The sequence below is a fragment of the Colias eurytheme genome, chromosome 29 (genome assembly GCF_061535395.1).
Source record: "Colias eurytheme isolate Ceu_HAF_F1 chromosome 29, ilColEury1 Martin Lab GWU primary, whole genome shotgun sequence".
Classification (NCBI taxonomy): domain Eukaryota; kingdom Metazoa; phylum Arthropoda; class Insecta; order Lepidoptera; family Pieridae; genus Colias; species Colias eurytheme.
This window is the reverse complement of record NC_143008.1, coordinates 3569698-3584890: the sequence shown is the minus strand read 5'-3', so window position 1 is coordinate 3584890 and position 15193 is coordinate 3569698. Positions and strand designations below refer to the sequence as shown.

The following is a 15193-nucleotide window of genomic DNA, read 5'->3' as shown; positions in this document are numbered from 1 at the left end:
TTTTTGTACACAAATATAGAATGTACAATGTACATATAACCTTTTGAATCAAATCATACTTTAGATCAATAGTAATAAAGTCTATAATCAAAAATATTAAAGCAATAGACAAACAACTTTCGGGGAATTCCCGTATGTTCGTTCTGTTACCAACATGACACAAAATCATACCCTTGTTTCACATAGTTCAAGTCGTTCTTTTTGAGTATTTATGTAAATCTTTCTAGTGGTTGAAACTCGTACCTTACCACTAATTGAACTCATCTAAACCACTATGAAAATCCACCAGCCACTAAAACCAATATTTGTCCGCTAAATGGGGGAGCTAAACCACCAGATGTAGTGGAAATTCCACTGAGTTGGCAACACTGCTGCGAAGTGCGAAAGCTTGATCTGTCAAAAGTAATATAAAAGTGAGTATAAAAGTGTCATTTTGACAATGATGTTTGCAGTAAGGTTGCTATAAAAATTAAATGAGTGGAATTTTGAAAAAATATCGTGAGATGTGTGGTGAGATGAATATAAAATTAAACGAATACTGTTTAATTAAAATAACTCGTACAATGTACTAACTTTCTGCCCGTATGGTCAAAGGAAAACCTGCATGGTTTCGGTGCCTGTGGGATTTCGTCTTTGATTTCGTAGATAAAAACTCTCAAGAATATAATATTATACTTTCTTAAGTTTCAAAATATTTCTGTTCCAAATATTTTTAGAAGTTTATGGGTGTAGACGAGACATAAATATATCTATTAAGTTAGGATTTAACATACGACTTATTTTAAAATTATATCTATTTTTAATTTGTGTCTATCACTCAGTTAAATTCCCATTATTATTGGTTTAGTTTTCCAAAGATTCCATTTATTCCATATATTATGTACGACAGATTTAATTTTATTTAATACTAGCGGTCCGCCCCGGCTTCGCCCGTGGTATATATCTACGTTTTCTCTACATAAAAACCATCCTCGTACTTCAAGGAATATAATAAAAAAAGAATTATCGAAATCGGTTCAGCCGTTCTCGAGTTATGCGCTTACCAACACATTTTGCGATTCATTTTTATATATAAGAAGATTTACTAGTTATTAATAATAAAGGTATTTTAAGGTTAGTGTTAAAAATACTATAATCAAATGTAACCAAACTTTATTCAAAGGTTATTACAAAATATAAAAACAAACTCTTTTTACAACAAAACATGGCATTTACAAGAACAGCTTAAATGAAATTAATTCACTTCCATCACTTCTTAAGTTTTTACTATTGAAATGAAACTAATTCTTTAGGGAGTGAAATTTCAATCTTTATTCTTTGAATCTTGCCAAAAAAGTTTCACTTCTGACACATGTGCTTGGCACATTTTATGCAAACAGCTCTTCTTATATCTTATAAAAGTAGTCATTATTCTATTTTCCTGATGAATTTAAATGTTTTTTTCAAAAATCTATTTATCACAGCCACAGGCTTAAAATTAAATTCTTATCTAAAACAACAAAAGCACAGAATTTCTCTTATATTATACAGCCATTTGAGCTCTTTCAATCAAGTCCATATAAGCGCAATCTATCAAATCTTCATCTTTAACACCTAGCTTAGATTGTAGATCTCGAGCGATGACCTGACCATCTTCTACAGACTGTTCTGGACGAAGTACCACTTCTAATTCCATAAAGTGACCTAGGTTTTCAACTGTATCTATGTGAATGCGGGTTTGACCGACCATGTACAGTTTTCTGAAAAAAAAAATGTTAAGTTTTTAACATCATTTTTAGAAATATGACAAATACAAATTATGATAATTGAGCTAATATGTAACTATATGTAGTTTAGAAGTAGTATTATATAGGTTAGGTTCCATAGGACAATAGCTATAACCACAGAAAAATTTACGACTCTCAACTCGACACCCTATAAAGTACAGTTTAGCCGTAGTATTCTTTAACAAGAAACTACAAATTGTAGTTATCAGGTATCAGAGTGTTCAATATATGTTATAGAACAGGATTCCTGACATTGATAACATTACCTACAGCCAATCAATAAAAAACTACACATAACTTTGTTTTTTTTTTAATAGGGAAGCGCTTGACCACAAAACCTAACCTTTATCATTTATGATTATTAAGAATATGAGGAGCTGTTAACTTACCGTTCCTTAACTACACGACCTCGTTCTCCTAAACATTGCTTCAACATTTTATCTAATTTCTTAGATTTCTCACTTTCGGATTCAGTAAATTGTAATAAGTCGTAATCACTAAGTTTTGGCCCACCTTCATCGTTTCTGTCGTATCGCACTAATGTAGCTGATGAATCTCCGTATATTCGTAGCTTCAAACGACCGTTGGGAACGTTATAGAAGGTATCATCTTGTTTTATAACTTTAGGCGGACCACCGCTTAATTCTTCAGCTATTTTACATATCTGTTCAAGGTTGTGCACTTTAGCTTTGATTTCTACGTTACGCATATTGTATAGTTATTAGTTTATGATAAATGTATACTTTAAATAAATGCAATCCTTTTAACTTATTTTATTTTAATTTTAAAAATGTGACAAAAAACACAGCAAAAACGAGTAAAGTCTGCCGCCAATTTTTACTTCAAAATTCAAATTATCTATCATCTATCCGTCATCTGTCATATTCACGGTACCTAGTTTTTTTTTCTCATTCTTGCTTGCATAAAAACAAGTGCTTGCGACAAATTTTTTTTATTTAAAAACCTATACGTACTCGATGTGATCGGTCGCAAGCGTTTACAAGTCTACACAAGCTGTAACACAAGCCAAAATAAACGCATATGCACGCGTTTGAAAATATTGATTTTTCATTGTTCGGGAAGTGTGTGGAGCCACCATTACATTATCTCAAATGTCACTTGCCTCGGAGCAATTATCAAGCCCGAGAAGAGGCCCGAGATCAAGCCTGTTAATTGCTCCGAGTCACTTGCTCTTTGTGTTTTCATTCCTGTCAGTTGAAACTTTGACATTTCGGGTATGTATAAGTTAAGCGTCTTATTCACGGTCAATCCCCGACGTACGTCGGCTCAAGGCCGCGGTGCTGGATGTATCCTACTGACGATCGTGCGCGCATCAAGCATGGCTAGGGTTGCCAACTTTTATTTGAAGAAATAGAGTATATCTGATTTTAAAGGAGGTAAATAAAGAGTAAATAAATATTTTTAAAAATGTATTTTTTTGTACTTTTTGCAGTAACTAAGAATTTTTCATTATTTTTAAATGAATTATATGAATCCAAACATTCCAAATCTAAATTTATATATTTCAAGAGCTCATTTTTAATTAATTTTTAATGAAGCTCGGTTTCTCTCTTCCCGCCACTTCACATTCATGACCGAAAAGACTCTTTCAGTAAATGCTAAAGTGGCGGGAACAGAGAGTATATAGCTAATCATTTTTTTTAAACAAACAAATTCGTCAAGATATTTTTTTTAAATAAATTGCCATTTTTCTGCAGTGGACTTTTGCATAAAATCTGTGTTATTCAACAATTCGCCTTGGAGTTCTTTTAAAATAATAACTTCTGAATATAAACTGTCCATGTGTACAAGGTTGATCCAAAAGTAATGATAATTGGGATTTCCTGTGTACATAAAAATCAAAAATAACCGTTTCTTGCTTGCTCATGTACTCACTAAGTTATCACAAAAAAATCATATCAATAGGCCACGTTTCCAAGTATTTACATTAATTTCTGTTGGCAACACTAATCTGCTGTACGTCCGCGCCTCAGAGGAATAAACCTATAGAGTACTTGTATCGAGCGTATACAATTTACATATATTTGTTTCTCTCTATCTAAAGAAAACGTCGTATGAAAGAATGAGATAGCTATAGACTACAAGCTACGTTTCAACATAGTCATGGCACCATTTTTACTATAGGTACGTATTTAGATAGATAGAAGGTGATAGTGATGGGATGTGCTTCAATCGATAAAATCGTGACTGCATTTTGCATTTACGGTTTCGTGAAATAATAAATAATAAAAAAAAACAAAATTAATCATTCATTTCAGTTGAATACATTATTTGTTTAATCCTACGAATATAATAAATGCGAAATTATGCGAGAATGGATAACTTTCTCTTTCACTGCTGAACCGATTACAATGAAATTTTGTACATACACACATAGGATAGGTTTTATACCGGAAATCCCACGTGAACGGGAACTGTGCGGGATTTTCTTTAAAAACGCGGGTGGAAAGCTAGTATATTTTAAAACTTGAAATGTAACTAATTTAAAATAAAGATGGAAATGATGATAAAGTTAAAGGAGTGAAGAGAAAGGCACAGTCAGCATGAATTTTAACAAGTTCATAAAAGGACAGTCTTAAAGAAAACATTTTCCTTACATCCTACTAATAAAGCGAAAGTTTATGAGGGAGTTTGGGAGTTTGTAAGAGTTTGTTACTCGTTCACGCGAATACTACTAAACCGATTACAATGAAATTTGGAAAAATTACTTTTGATCCCGTAAATCCCACAGGAATGGGAACTATGCGGGTTTTTCTTTGAAAACGCATGTATATTAAGTATGTATTTCAATAGCAGTTTCTCATCTATGAGAACTGTCATTTAATCAACCGTTTAATTTTCACATAGTTACACATTTAAAGTAAATGTGTAAAAAAATTTCCAAATAAAAATTCACTCACACACAAATGTATTTATTATCTAAAGGAACAAAAAAATAGTAAGCGTAAGATTGCACAATTCTTCTAGAGTACGGTATCCATCTTGATAACACGCAGGCTCGAAATGCAGTGAACACAATCTAGCAAATTTCGACGGCGTCCAATCTGCACGTCTCATGTTTTATACCCATTTTTTATTTAGCTCTGGAAATCTAAAACAAAATGAATTTATTAATAATCTAAAAGAGAAACAACAAACAAAACAGATAAGTCAAATAAAACAACCACGTGGTATTTTTTATTTTCCTGCTGTAGAAAATTTACATCTATTATTTGCTACAACAACTACATATAAATCTGATATAAGAAACAAAATAAATAAATCAACGTTAATATGAAATAGATTTTTTGTCATAAATCGATAATATACGCTAGATGTGTTACAACACTACGGTGGTAAACAAAATGCCAAACGTGATAATATTGTGACATTTTTTTAAAATTATTTAATTCTTTTGTATTCCACAACCCCATAAAGTGGGTAAATGTTACAGTTACAACATAAACTTATAAAAAAGCGCTTGATAAAACCTTCAAATAGGGTTAGAACATAAATATTTATCAATTTGCTGAAAATCACTTACCGATGGAAAGATATTTTTTCATTGTTTTCATCCAAAACTCCCATTCGACTAGTAATAGCCGGTAGCTAAACATACAATAGTCATTTTAGCACACTGACAAATAAAAAGAAACACTATACACTTTATATTTTCTAAATATTTCGTTAAAAACACTTGACGCACTGAGACCTCCAGCTGGAAGGCAAACAAAACATAGCCGGCGCGCTACGTTTGAAGACAGTGCAGATACGCTATCGCTATCTCAATCTGACTTATGCTGTTATTGACTAAGAGTAAGTAGATTAGAAAATATGTATTTTGTTCTGTCTCAATATAAGAACTCTATAGGTTTATTCCTCTTAGGTCCGCGCTATTCACTGTCCATCTGCACGACGTTCGCGGTGGTGGGGGTGCTTGCTGGATGAAAAGTTGGTCGTGCACATCCAGCAAGATAATAATAATAATTATTGACGTACGTCAACGCTATTCACTGTCGTTTTGCGTCGTGCATCGTGTATGACCTTGGCGGGACGTACGTCAAGATGGACCGTAAATAAGACGCTTTACTCTATGCTTTGACAGTTCAGTAGTAAAAATAAAATTATACTATTATAAACGTAGAGTGAGAATGAACCATTGTACATTCTCCCTCTACGATTATAAATCAATTTGGAAATTAATTTTTCATCCTATTGTTACAATGGATGTTATATATAATGAATGGATTTCGAAACCGGATGTTTGTCGGTGTTGTTTAACCAAAAGCGGCGTTTTCGACTTTACAAAACACAGAGAATCTGAAAATGGAGAGATCTTATTAGATATATTAAAAAATTGCTTTCAACTAACAGTAAGTTAAGATTAAAGATAATAAGTATAATAATGCAGTAATCACAATAAGATCCGCGGGCGGAAAGCTAGTACAATTGATTATACATATATTGAACTAACGCCGCGACTTCGACCGCGTAGTCAATGAAAGACCCGCTTAGTTCCCGTTAAAATTTCCAGGAAAAAACCTTACGTCCTTGCTCGATCTCAAGCTATCCCTGTACCAAATTTTATCCAAATTGGTTCAGTGGTTGAGGCGTGAAGGAGAGACAGACAGAGTTACTTTCGCATTCATTATATTAGTTAGAATTATTGCGTGTCTTGTAAGATTAATTTTCACTTTAAACTGCTTTTGCAACTACAGGGGTATTGTTCCATTTGTGTTGTACTAAGTCCCTTTATTATGAAAAAAAAACACGCAACATGCGCTACACAGACCAAAAAGTTTGAGACGATGTAATAAAAGTTTCACTTTAAAAATATCTATATAAATGAAAATATTCTAGTTTCTAAGATAAATAATTAAATATCCATAATCTCTGATACAGTCTATCATTTAAAGTTGACTATGGACAAAGGATGCAGCCAGATGATTTGCTTAGTATGTGCCAAAAGTATAGAAAATGCTAGAAATTTCTATACACAAGTGAAGAAGGCTGAAGAGCTGTATAGAAATTATTGGATGCAGAAACAAGGTATTGTTATAATTTAAGCTTTTTTTGTTACAAAGTACAGATATGCCGATGGAAGCAAAGACAAATCCAGCTTAAAACATTAAAATCTGTTCAGCGGTTCTTGAGTTCTAGATAAAGATAATTAACTCCTTACACAATTTGTGAGAATATGAGAATTTTCTTTCAATTTAAAACCTGTTTTGTTTTGACCCATTGAGCCCCGAGCGGCCCGATCGGTCCACGACACAATAGATTTTCTATTGTGTCTGTGATTTCGGGGCCTGAGTTATTAAAATCTACTGAATATTTTTCATAGTAAGTGTAGTATTACATCTAAATATACCTATGAATTTATTGGCTTAAATTCATTCGAAAATAAATAATATATATTATAATAGTTTTGTCTATTTAAAATTATTGTTAAAAGTTGACTTAGGCCATTCTCCCGTTGCGATACGTCTCGGAGACTATTCGCCGTACAATCCTATTAATATTATAAATGTGAAAGTTTGTATGGATATTTGTTACTCTTTCACGCAAAAACTACTGAACCGATTACAATGAATTTTAGCACACATATAGAGGGTAACTTGGATTAACACATAAGATAGGTTTTATCCCGGATATCCCACGGAACGGGAACTATGCGGGTTTTTCTTTGAAAATGTGGGCGAAGCCGCGGGCGGAAAGCTAGTATCTCACATACATTTGTATGGAGGTACCGGTAGCGTAGTGTGCGAGCTTACATACAAATGTATGTGAGATACTCCACGGCGACTAGTCTCCAAGACTTGCATCGCCTGTGCGTATCGTAATGGGAGAACGGCCTTACTTTTAGCATGTCAAGTAAGAAGAGTTAAAAGTTCCAATATTATAAATGTTTTTTTCAGATGGCGATGGTGATCTGCACTTTAACACACAAGAAAGTATTTTTACTTATCCTGATGGTAAATAAATATAATTACCTACTTTTATAATGGTATAATCAAAAGATAAATATGTATAGAGACAGGGGCGTAGCTACCGCCGTATCTGCCGTATCAATTATACGGGGCCCCCGCGCCAAGGGGGCCCCCAACGTGCGCTTTTGTGAGAAATCTTTACTTCCTAAGGGCCCCCAAACAAATTTTTATACGGGGCCCCGCCAAGGCACGCTACGATTCTGTATAGAGATTTTTTATAAAACAACATAATATTATAGTATGTAATATAATTTATTTTATTCAACAGATATTGATGATATAGAAGAATGTCCATTGAAAAGAATAAAAAATAGTAACGGTTCATACAGTGACGATTCAGACACTCCTATTGCAAATTTATTGAGTAAGGACAAAAACTGTGTAGGAAATGAGAATAAACAAGAAGGTATGATATTCGAAAATTTAATGGTTTTTCTGGGGGACAAATTTAAATTAAAAATCATTGAACATTGCAGCCATTCTTGAATTCTAAGTGGTTTAAAAAAATAAAAATAAATTTCTTGCCCTCTTATTTTTTCTTTAAATGTGTTTTCATACAAACTTCTACTATATTATAACTTTAAATGATCAAAATTTATCACTTTTCTTTGAAAGGAGAGGGTAGTTTTAGAACTTAGTAATTTTAAAACTACCTTCTTTTTGTAGATGTCTAAGTCAAAACAATAGAAAGTATTACTTTAAATAAAATATTAAATATTTTCTTTTCAGGAACATTTGCATTGACACAAATAAAAAAACAAGTGTCGGAAAGGAAACGCGTAAAAATGACATGTGAGACCGTTTTAACGGACACCACGGCGTGTCCGTTCCGACACCACAAGAGCTGGTTCCAATGCTTCTTTTGTTTCAAAGATTTCATGGAATTAAAACTATTAAGGGACCACACAATAAACGCCCATGCCAACGTTGAAGAAGAATTAAAAAAAATAAAACGCTTCCCGCGCTCGCTACAAATTGACATTTCGATATTACAATGCCGGAAATGTCAAATCGATTTGACAGATGTCAAAACTATGCAAACGCACTTTGACAGCGTACACCAAAAACGTATTTACAAAGAGTGCATAGCTGATTATAAAGTGAATTCTAGTCCGTATCGTTGTCATATTTGCGAAAAGGAATTCCACGTGTTCCGAACGCTGACCACGCATTTGAATGAGCATTATGCGAATTGCATTTGCGATGTATGCGGCAAGTCATTTCTGAATTCTAAACGTCTGAAAGTTCATAAACGAACGCATGAAAACGGCGCGTATCCCTGCAATCAATGCGGAAAAGTTTTAAAAACGAAAACGTCAAAAGCGAACCACATAGAGAGCGCGCATTCCAAACGTACAATAAAATGTCATATTTGCGACAAACCAATGAAACATTATAACGACAGGATAAAACATATGTCGGAAATACATAATATAACGCATACTTTCAAATGTCCTATTTGCGGTCGCGTGTACAATATAAAACATTATTTAGCAACTCATATACGGCAGACACATGGTAGTAAGAATAAAAAATGCACAGAATGTAGCATGTCATTTATAACGAATCATGGGTTGAAGAAACATATGTTAAAGCATTCTGGTGAGCGGCCATTTTCATGTAATGTGTGCTTTAAGTCGTATACGAGAAATTATACGCTGCGGGAGCATATGCGGGAACATGATAAGAGCGATTTTTAATAAATGTTTATGATTTAACTTGTGTTTTATTTAATAATTATAAGACTTATTCTGCTCGAAGGTTCGATGGCTACTCGAGCATAATAATTTTTAATTAACATGTTTAATTGAAGTCAAGAATAATTTTGTTTGTTGGTAGTTTTTAATCTGGTATCTTATGTAGATGAGCATAGAACCGAGGGGTCAAGGGCCCGATTTTAGTAAGGGTCTACCATAAATATTAGCTTAGCCGAGCACAAAGGAAAATATGATCATCAAGTCACTTAGAGCGGCGTATACAGGAGCTCGAGCAGTTAACGGCTGAGCGACGTACTCGAACTGCTCGGGCGGTCGGCGTCAACTGCTCGAGCAGTCAGAGTCATGGAATTTCGTCTTCAAGCCGTCGGTCTCAACTGCTGGAGCGGTCCGTGTACGGCCGCCCTGTGCTAAGTCACTATTTTTGCTCAATAGCAACATTTAAATTTTTCAATGTCACCTATCACCTATACGATTTTTCTACCAAATTGTCATTTGTCAGGATTCAGTTGTCATCGGACAGTGAATATGACAACGCGTATAACCTCACTCGAACGTAATAAATATTCAAAACAAAGATTGAAATAATCAATAATCATGATGTTCTTATATTTGTTAAGTATTTTTTCTTTAATGGTGCAAGCAGTGTTTGTTACACTTGCAATTGGTGAGTAAAATGGACATAAAATACTAATAATTATTTATAAATAAAACGTAATTATTTTTGGATAAAATCAGAAAATAAAAATAAACATACGGATTATTATTATTCGGACATATTCTAGTTAATATTGTTAATACTAAATCGTCTCTTTAATTATATTTGACCATTCACTGAGAATTATTTAGAAAACATTTGAAAATATCTGTTTTGCATGAATTTCCATCAATTTACTGTTTTTAAAGAATCAATTCTGAGTTCAAGAGTTCAGTGTACTTAAAATTCTATAAAATTTGTAATACAGGCAATTAACGTAGGAAAGTATATTTAAAACACAAGGAAAATTTGTGGAAACATAATAAATATAATTAATACCTAGTTATCTTGAAAATATTAAAATTGTAAATCTAAATATTAAAATAGTTTAATAATAATTATTAAAGACTAGATTTCCGCCCGCGGCTTCGCCCGCGTTTGCAAAGGAAAAACCGCACAGTTCCCGTTCCCGTGGGATTTCCGGGATAAAAACTATCCTATGTGTTAATCCAAGTTACCCTCTATATGTGTGCTAAATTTCATTGTAATCGGTTCAGTAGTTTTTACGTGAAAGAGTAACAAACATCCATACATCCATACATCCTTACAAACTTTCGCCTTTATAATATATATTAGATTTTTGAAAGCTAGTAGTACAATATATATTCATTAATATGTCTATTTCTCCTTTAAAAAAGGTAATTTTGATGTAAAAAACTCATGAAGTGCTAATTTCTTATAAATAAGTAAAAAGTATTAAAAAAAATCTGTTTTTAGTATAAATAAGTTGCTCTTTCAGCTGCTGGCCTCTATTATCTTGCTGAGTTGGTTGAAGAATACACAGTTATGGCCAAATATGTTATATCTTGGACTGTGGTGGTATGTTTATGTTTACTAGCTTACCGCCCGCGGCTTCGCCCGCTTTCTCTTAAACGATTTGAGATTTAAACTATCCTATCTCTCAAGTTGGATCGAACTGCACATGGTGTGCGAATTTTATTATAATCGGTTAAGTGGTTTTGGAGTCCATTGAGGACAAACATTATGACACGAGATTTATATATCTATATAATATATAAAACTCAAAGGTGACTGATATAGTGATCTATCAACGCACAGCCCAAACCACTGGACGTATCGGGCTGAAATTTGGCATGCAGGTAGATGTCATAACGTAGGCGTCCCCTAAGTAATGATTTTAGAAAATTCATCCCCTAAGGGGGTAAAATAGGGGATGAGAACTTATACCATGAAAATTAATCTTTTCCACGCAAGCAAAGCTGCGGGCAACAGCTAGTATTAAGATAAAGACAAATCTAATGCCAGTAGTATTTCGTTAAATATCCTTAGAAATTTTAATTCATTGATGTGTCTAAGCTGTGTCAAATACAAACTTAAAATTTTATGATCTATTGTTAAATGTTATTTAGTTAATTCTAAACTAAAAAAAATTCTAAACTTAAATAATTTCTTATTAAATATTTTTTAAGTATCTGTGCACATAAGTATGGGCGTGTTTGCTAGTGTATATGTTGCGCCGTGCGCGCGTTTTTGGTTTGTCGAGTATGTATATTTTTTTTTAATTTTTGTAATTGCTAACAATTTCTACCATTTTCAGGCAACAGCAATTATACATTTAGGCCTCATAGCATTTGAAGAAATCCCCTTATACCTAAATGGTCTAGGGCTCCTACAGCAGTGTTTACACGGAGTACTGCTAAAGGACTTCCCAGTTTTTAGACTAACAAGTGTAACATTCATAACGGCTGTGCTAAATTTGATACTACACCACTATCTAGCGTTCAAGTACTTTGGGACAATGTTTTATGGATTTTCTGAGGTAATTATTAATATATCAGCTATAAATTGTATTGAAAGTTGTGATATAATCATGAAATATTAACTCATTGGAATTAACACTCTATTACTTGGCAGTAATGTTCAAAGTCTATTGTATCGCTCATTAGTGAACTCTGCCTGATACACGCGTAGGCAGAGTTTTGCTTTGGACTTCCAGTAATTGTAATTGTTTTGTACATCAATGTTACTAATTATTGTTATTTTCTTTATAGGTACTTGCGTATTTCACACTATGTTTGTGGGTGGTACCATTTGCATTGTTTGTCTCGCTGTCAGCTAACGACTATGTTCTACCCACTACAGGGGAGAGACAACATTTATTAGGTAAACACGTATTATTAATATAAAAACTGCTAATTTATTCTTAGATTTGAAGTTAAAATCCGGCCAATTGATCGGGCTGTAGAGCGTGCCAAACAAACATACACTCGAAAAAAATAACTCTTCGTCTTTCGCAGTCGCATCTTTATATTTCAGAATCGGTGCTAAATGTTAAAAATATGTTCTGACGATTCAAAAGTGCTTCTAGAAGAAGTCTAATTGAATAAATAAATGTTTGAGTTTGAGTTTATATCCGTAAATTGAAGGTAAAATATTTCTTTGCGACAAAATTAAAACGATCAATTCTTTTTTTTACAGGCGAAAACAACGTGGTCACAGACTATTTATCGCAAAAAGCGAAACGGTACAGTCTACTGTCATTCTTCAGTTTTGCTAAGGAATCCATACTGCCACAGAGGAATAAAAAGTCGTTTTAAATTAATGCTCACCTAGTATTTAAATATACATTCTTTGTATAATGTAAATAATTAGTCAAATTAGTGAATAATTTGAACAACTAATTAATTATAGTGCAATGACCCAACTAAAAAAAAGCCTACTCACGTATCTGCAGCAGGGGCAATATTGTAATTGGACACTAAATTGGCTCCTTAATAATTAAGGACCTTAATTGTGGCAAGCAGGGGCAATTTAGAGAACAGCTGAAATTGCTCCGACCGCCGTACAACCGAGATTGTTCCAATATTGTTCCTGCGGCAGGTTCGTGAGTAGCCGGCTTTAAGACCAAATAAAATTAAAAGAAATACAGGCAGAAATTTACGCGGGAAATGTCATTTTGACAGTTCAGAATACAAAACGTAAAAAATACACATTTTGGTTAAAGTTGTATCTTTTTTATGTGTAACAGTCTGATAACTGAATGGCTTATTTTGTTTATTTATTAACGTATGCCTGACTATTAACAAATTTACCAATATAATTTATTGGCTAAAAAATATATTTATCTTTGATATTTCGGCCATTCATTATTGTAAATTATTTGAAGTGTGTTTAAAATAATATAACACTCAAATACCTTTTGAAAAATCAAGTTAAAGAAAAATAAAATTTAATTAAATTCCTATGATTGGTTTGTGATTAGAATACGAATATTTTTAATTTATCACTTAATTTCATATTTGTGTTACGGATTGTTTTTTTTTGTGATATTTTCGTTAAGGGTGTATTTCTATTATATATAAGATAGAACAGTATCATATATTTGGAACAATTCCCTATGAATTTAAATTTTATATTGCAAAAGGCAGTGGTGTAAGGAAATGAACAGAGAAATTGATTCCACTACTCATAGATAGAAAAATGTCTCTACTTGTTATATTATTATTAACAGTAAACAGACACACACAGACAGCTCATGCTCCAGATAGGACACGAAAGTCAGGTAATTGCCCGACTCGTGTCGAGCGAGCGAGATGCAATACGTGAGAAAAAAAAAGAAGACTTTTAAACAGGCAAGGCCGTTTGAAAATACAACATTGATGCTATCTGGAATAGGCAACACGAAAGTCAGGTAATTGCCCGACTCATGTCGAGCGAGCGAGATGCAATACATGAGAAAAAAAGAAGACTTATAAACAGGCGTCAGGCAAGGCAGTTTTTAAATACAAGATTGATGGTGTATAATCTATCCTTTTAATACGCCATTGCACACATTTACACACACTCACTTCAAAACACACACACACACACACGAAAATATACCTACTATAGTCCTTTCCACCTAAGATGATTTCTGTGACACATCGATTTTTGACACGTGTCGAGATGTCGGTTACTGAAATCGTATCAATTGTTTCCGATAATCGATAATATTCTATATGGAAATGAAATCGATTTGAATAAAGTACCAAAATTAGTTTTTTCGGCATTTCGCCAACAATTTACTAAGGAAACTTAGCAAACAACAGCAACAAAAAGTCAACAATAACAATTAGTAAAAATAACAGAATACCACGTAAAGTATCAATATAAAAATGCAACTTGTATACAAGGCTGACATACTCGTACAGACGATTGACTCGATTGACAAACGATCACAAGATGGGCGCCGATTATATGATTTTCCAACTCTATGATTTTTCAACGATCCATTTCATGTACACGAATTGCGTAGGTATTATACTTTTGTGTTATTTTATTTTATTTTTCATTATATTAAACTAAACAATACTGTTTTTGATTTATAAGCTTAAGATGTTTCATTTTTATATTTTTGGTAATAATGCAGCCATAAAATAAAAATATTATGCACTAAAATTATTTTGACTTTTTAAACATAAAATACGTAATTCGGAACACGATGAAGTGTCACAGGAATCATCCTAAATGAAAAGGACTATAATTAATTATACAGCAATATTGGATGGACTCAAAAAGAAGCAATATTAAGAAACCTCGTACAATCATAGGCTGTTATTATATTAACGAATATTCCTTAACATAAGACAAATTTAATTTATTTGTAAATATTTTGTTTATTTTTATTTATGTAGTTTTTTGTACGATATTTCGAATAAAAGCTTGTTGAAGTATTATTTTCTGTTTTATTTCAACCTAGAAATCATTGCTTCGAAGATTGGCAAATAAAAATCCCTACTACAATATTATAAATGCGAAAGTAACTCTGTCTGTCTGTTACGCTTTACCGCTTAACCATCACCGATTTTGATGAAATTTGGCACAGACAATCTGTAGACCCCGAGAAAGAACATAGGCTACCTTTTATTGCGAAATATGTACCACGGGCGAAGCCGGGGTGGACCGCTAGTAGGTAATCTGTTTCTCCAACAAATTACACTTATCGATTTAATATTATAAAACAAA

The 15193-nt window shown here is 33.0% G+C and overlaps 3 protein-coding genes across 6 annotated transcripts; 2 read left to right on the top strand and 1 right to left on the bottom strand.

The window, feature by feature from the left end:
- Nucleotides 1-1135: 1135 nt before the first annotated feature.
- LOC149896164 (uncharacterized) lies at nucleotides 1136-2601 on the bottom strand. The gene is made up of 2 exons (XM_090117780.1): nucleotides 2156-2601; nucleotides 1136-1739 (listed from the first exon to the last, which is right to left on the bottom strand). Exons 1-2 carry the CDS (start codon nucleotides 2473-2475, stop codon nucleotides 1523-1525), a joined length of 537 nt encoding a protein of 178 aa, XP_089973906.1. The 5' UTR covers nucleotides 2476-2601; the 3' UTR covers nucleotides 1136-1522.
- A 3352-nt stretch (nucleotides 2602-5953) lies between these two features.
- LOC149896163 (uncharacterized) lies at nucleotides 5954-9474 on the top strand. 4 transcript variants are annotated; one of them, XM_090118001.1, is made up of 5 exons: nucleotides 5954-6139; nucleotides 6683-6815; nucleotides 7685-7741; nucleotides 8025-8162; nucleotides 8486-9474. In XM_090118001.1, the coding sequence occupies exons 1-5, from the start codon at nucleotides 5990-5992 to the stop codon at nucleotides 9454-9456; spliced, it is 1449 nt and encodes a 482-aa protein (XP_089974127.1). In that variant the 5' UTR covers nucleotides 5954-5989; the 3' UTR covers nucleotides 9457-9474. The 4 variants fall into 4 exon arrangements, with proteins under 4 accessions (XP_089974127.1, XP_089974128.1, XP_089974129.1 ...); XM_090118003.1 differs by having other exon boundaries at nucleotides 6002-6139; nucleotides 6669-6815; XM_090118002.1 differs by lacking the exon at nucleotides 7685-7741.
- A 506-nt stretch (nucleotides 9475-9980) lies between these two features.
- LOC149896162 (protein TEX261) lies at nucleotides 9981-13849 on the top strand. Its single transcript, XM_090118248.1, has 5 exons — nucleotides 9981-10138; nucleotides 10968-11047; nucleotides 11787-12008; nucleotides 12241-12352; nucleotides 12668-13849. Exons 1-5 carry the CDS (start codon nucleotides 10069-10071, stop codon nucleotides 12784-12786), a joined length of 603 nt encoding a protein of 200 aa, XP_089974374.1. The 5' UTR covers nucleotides 9981-10068; the 3' UTR covers nucleotides 12787-13849.
- Nucleotides 13850-15193: the final 1344 nt, after the last annotated feature.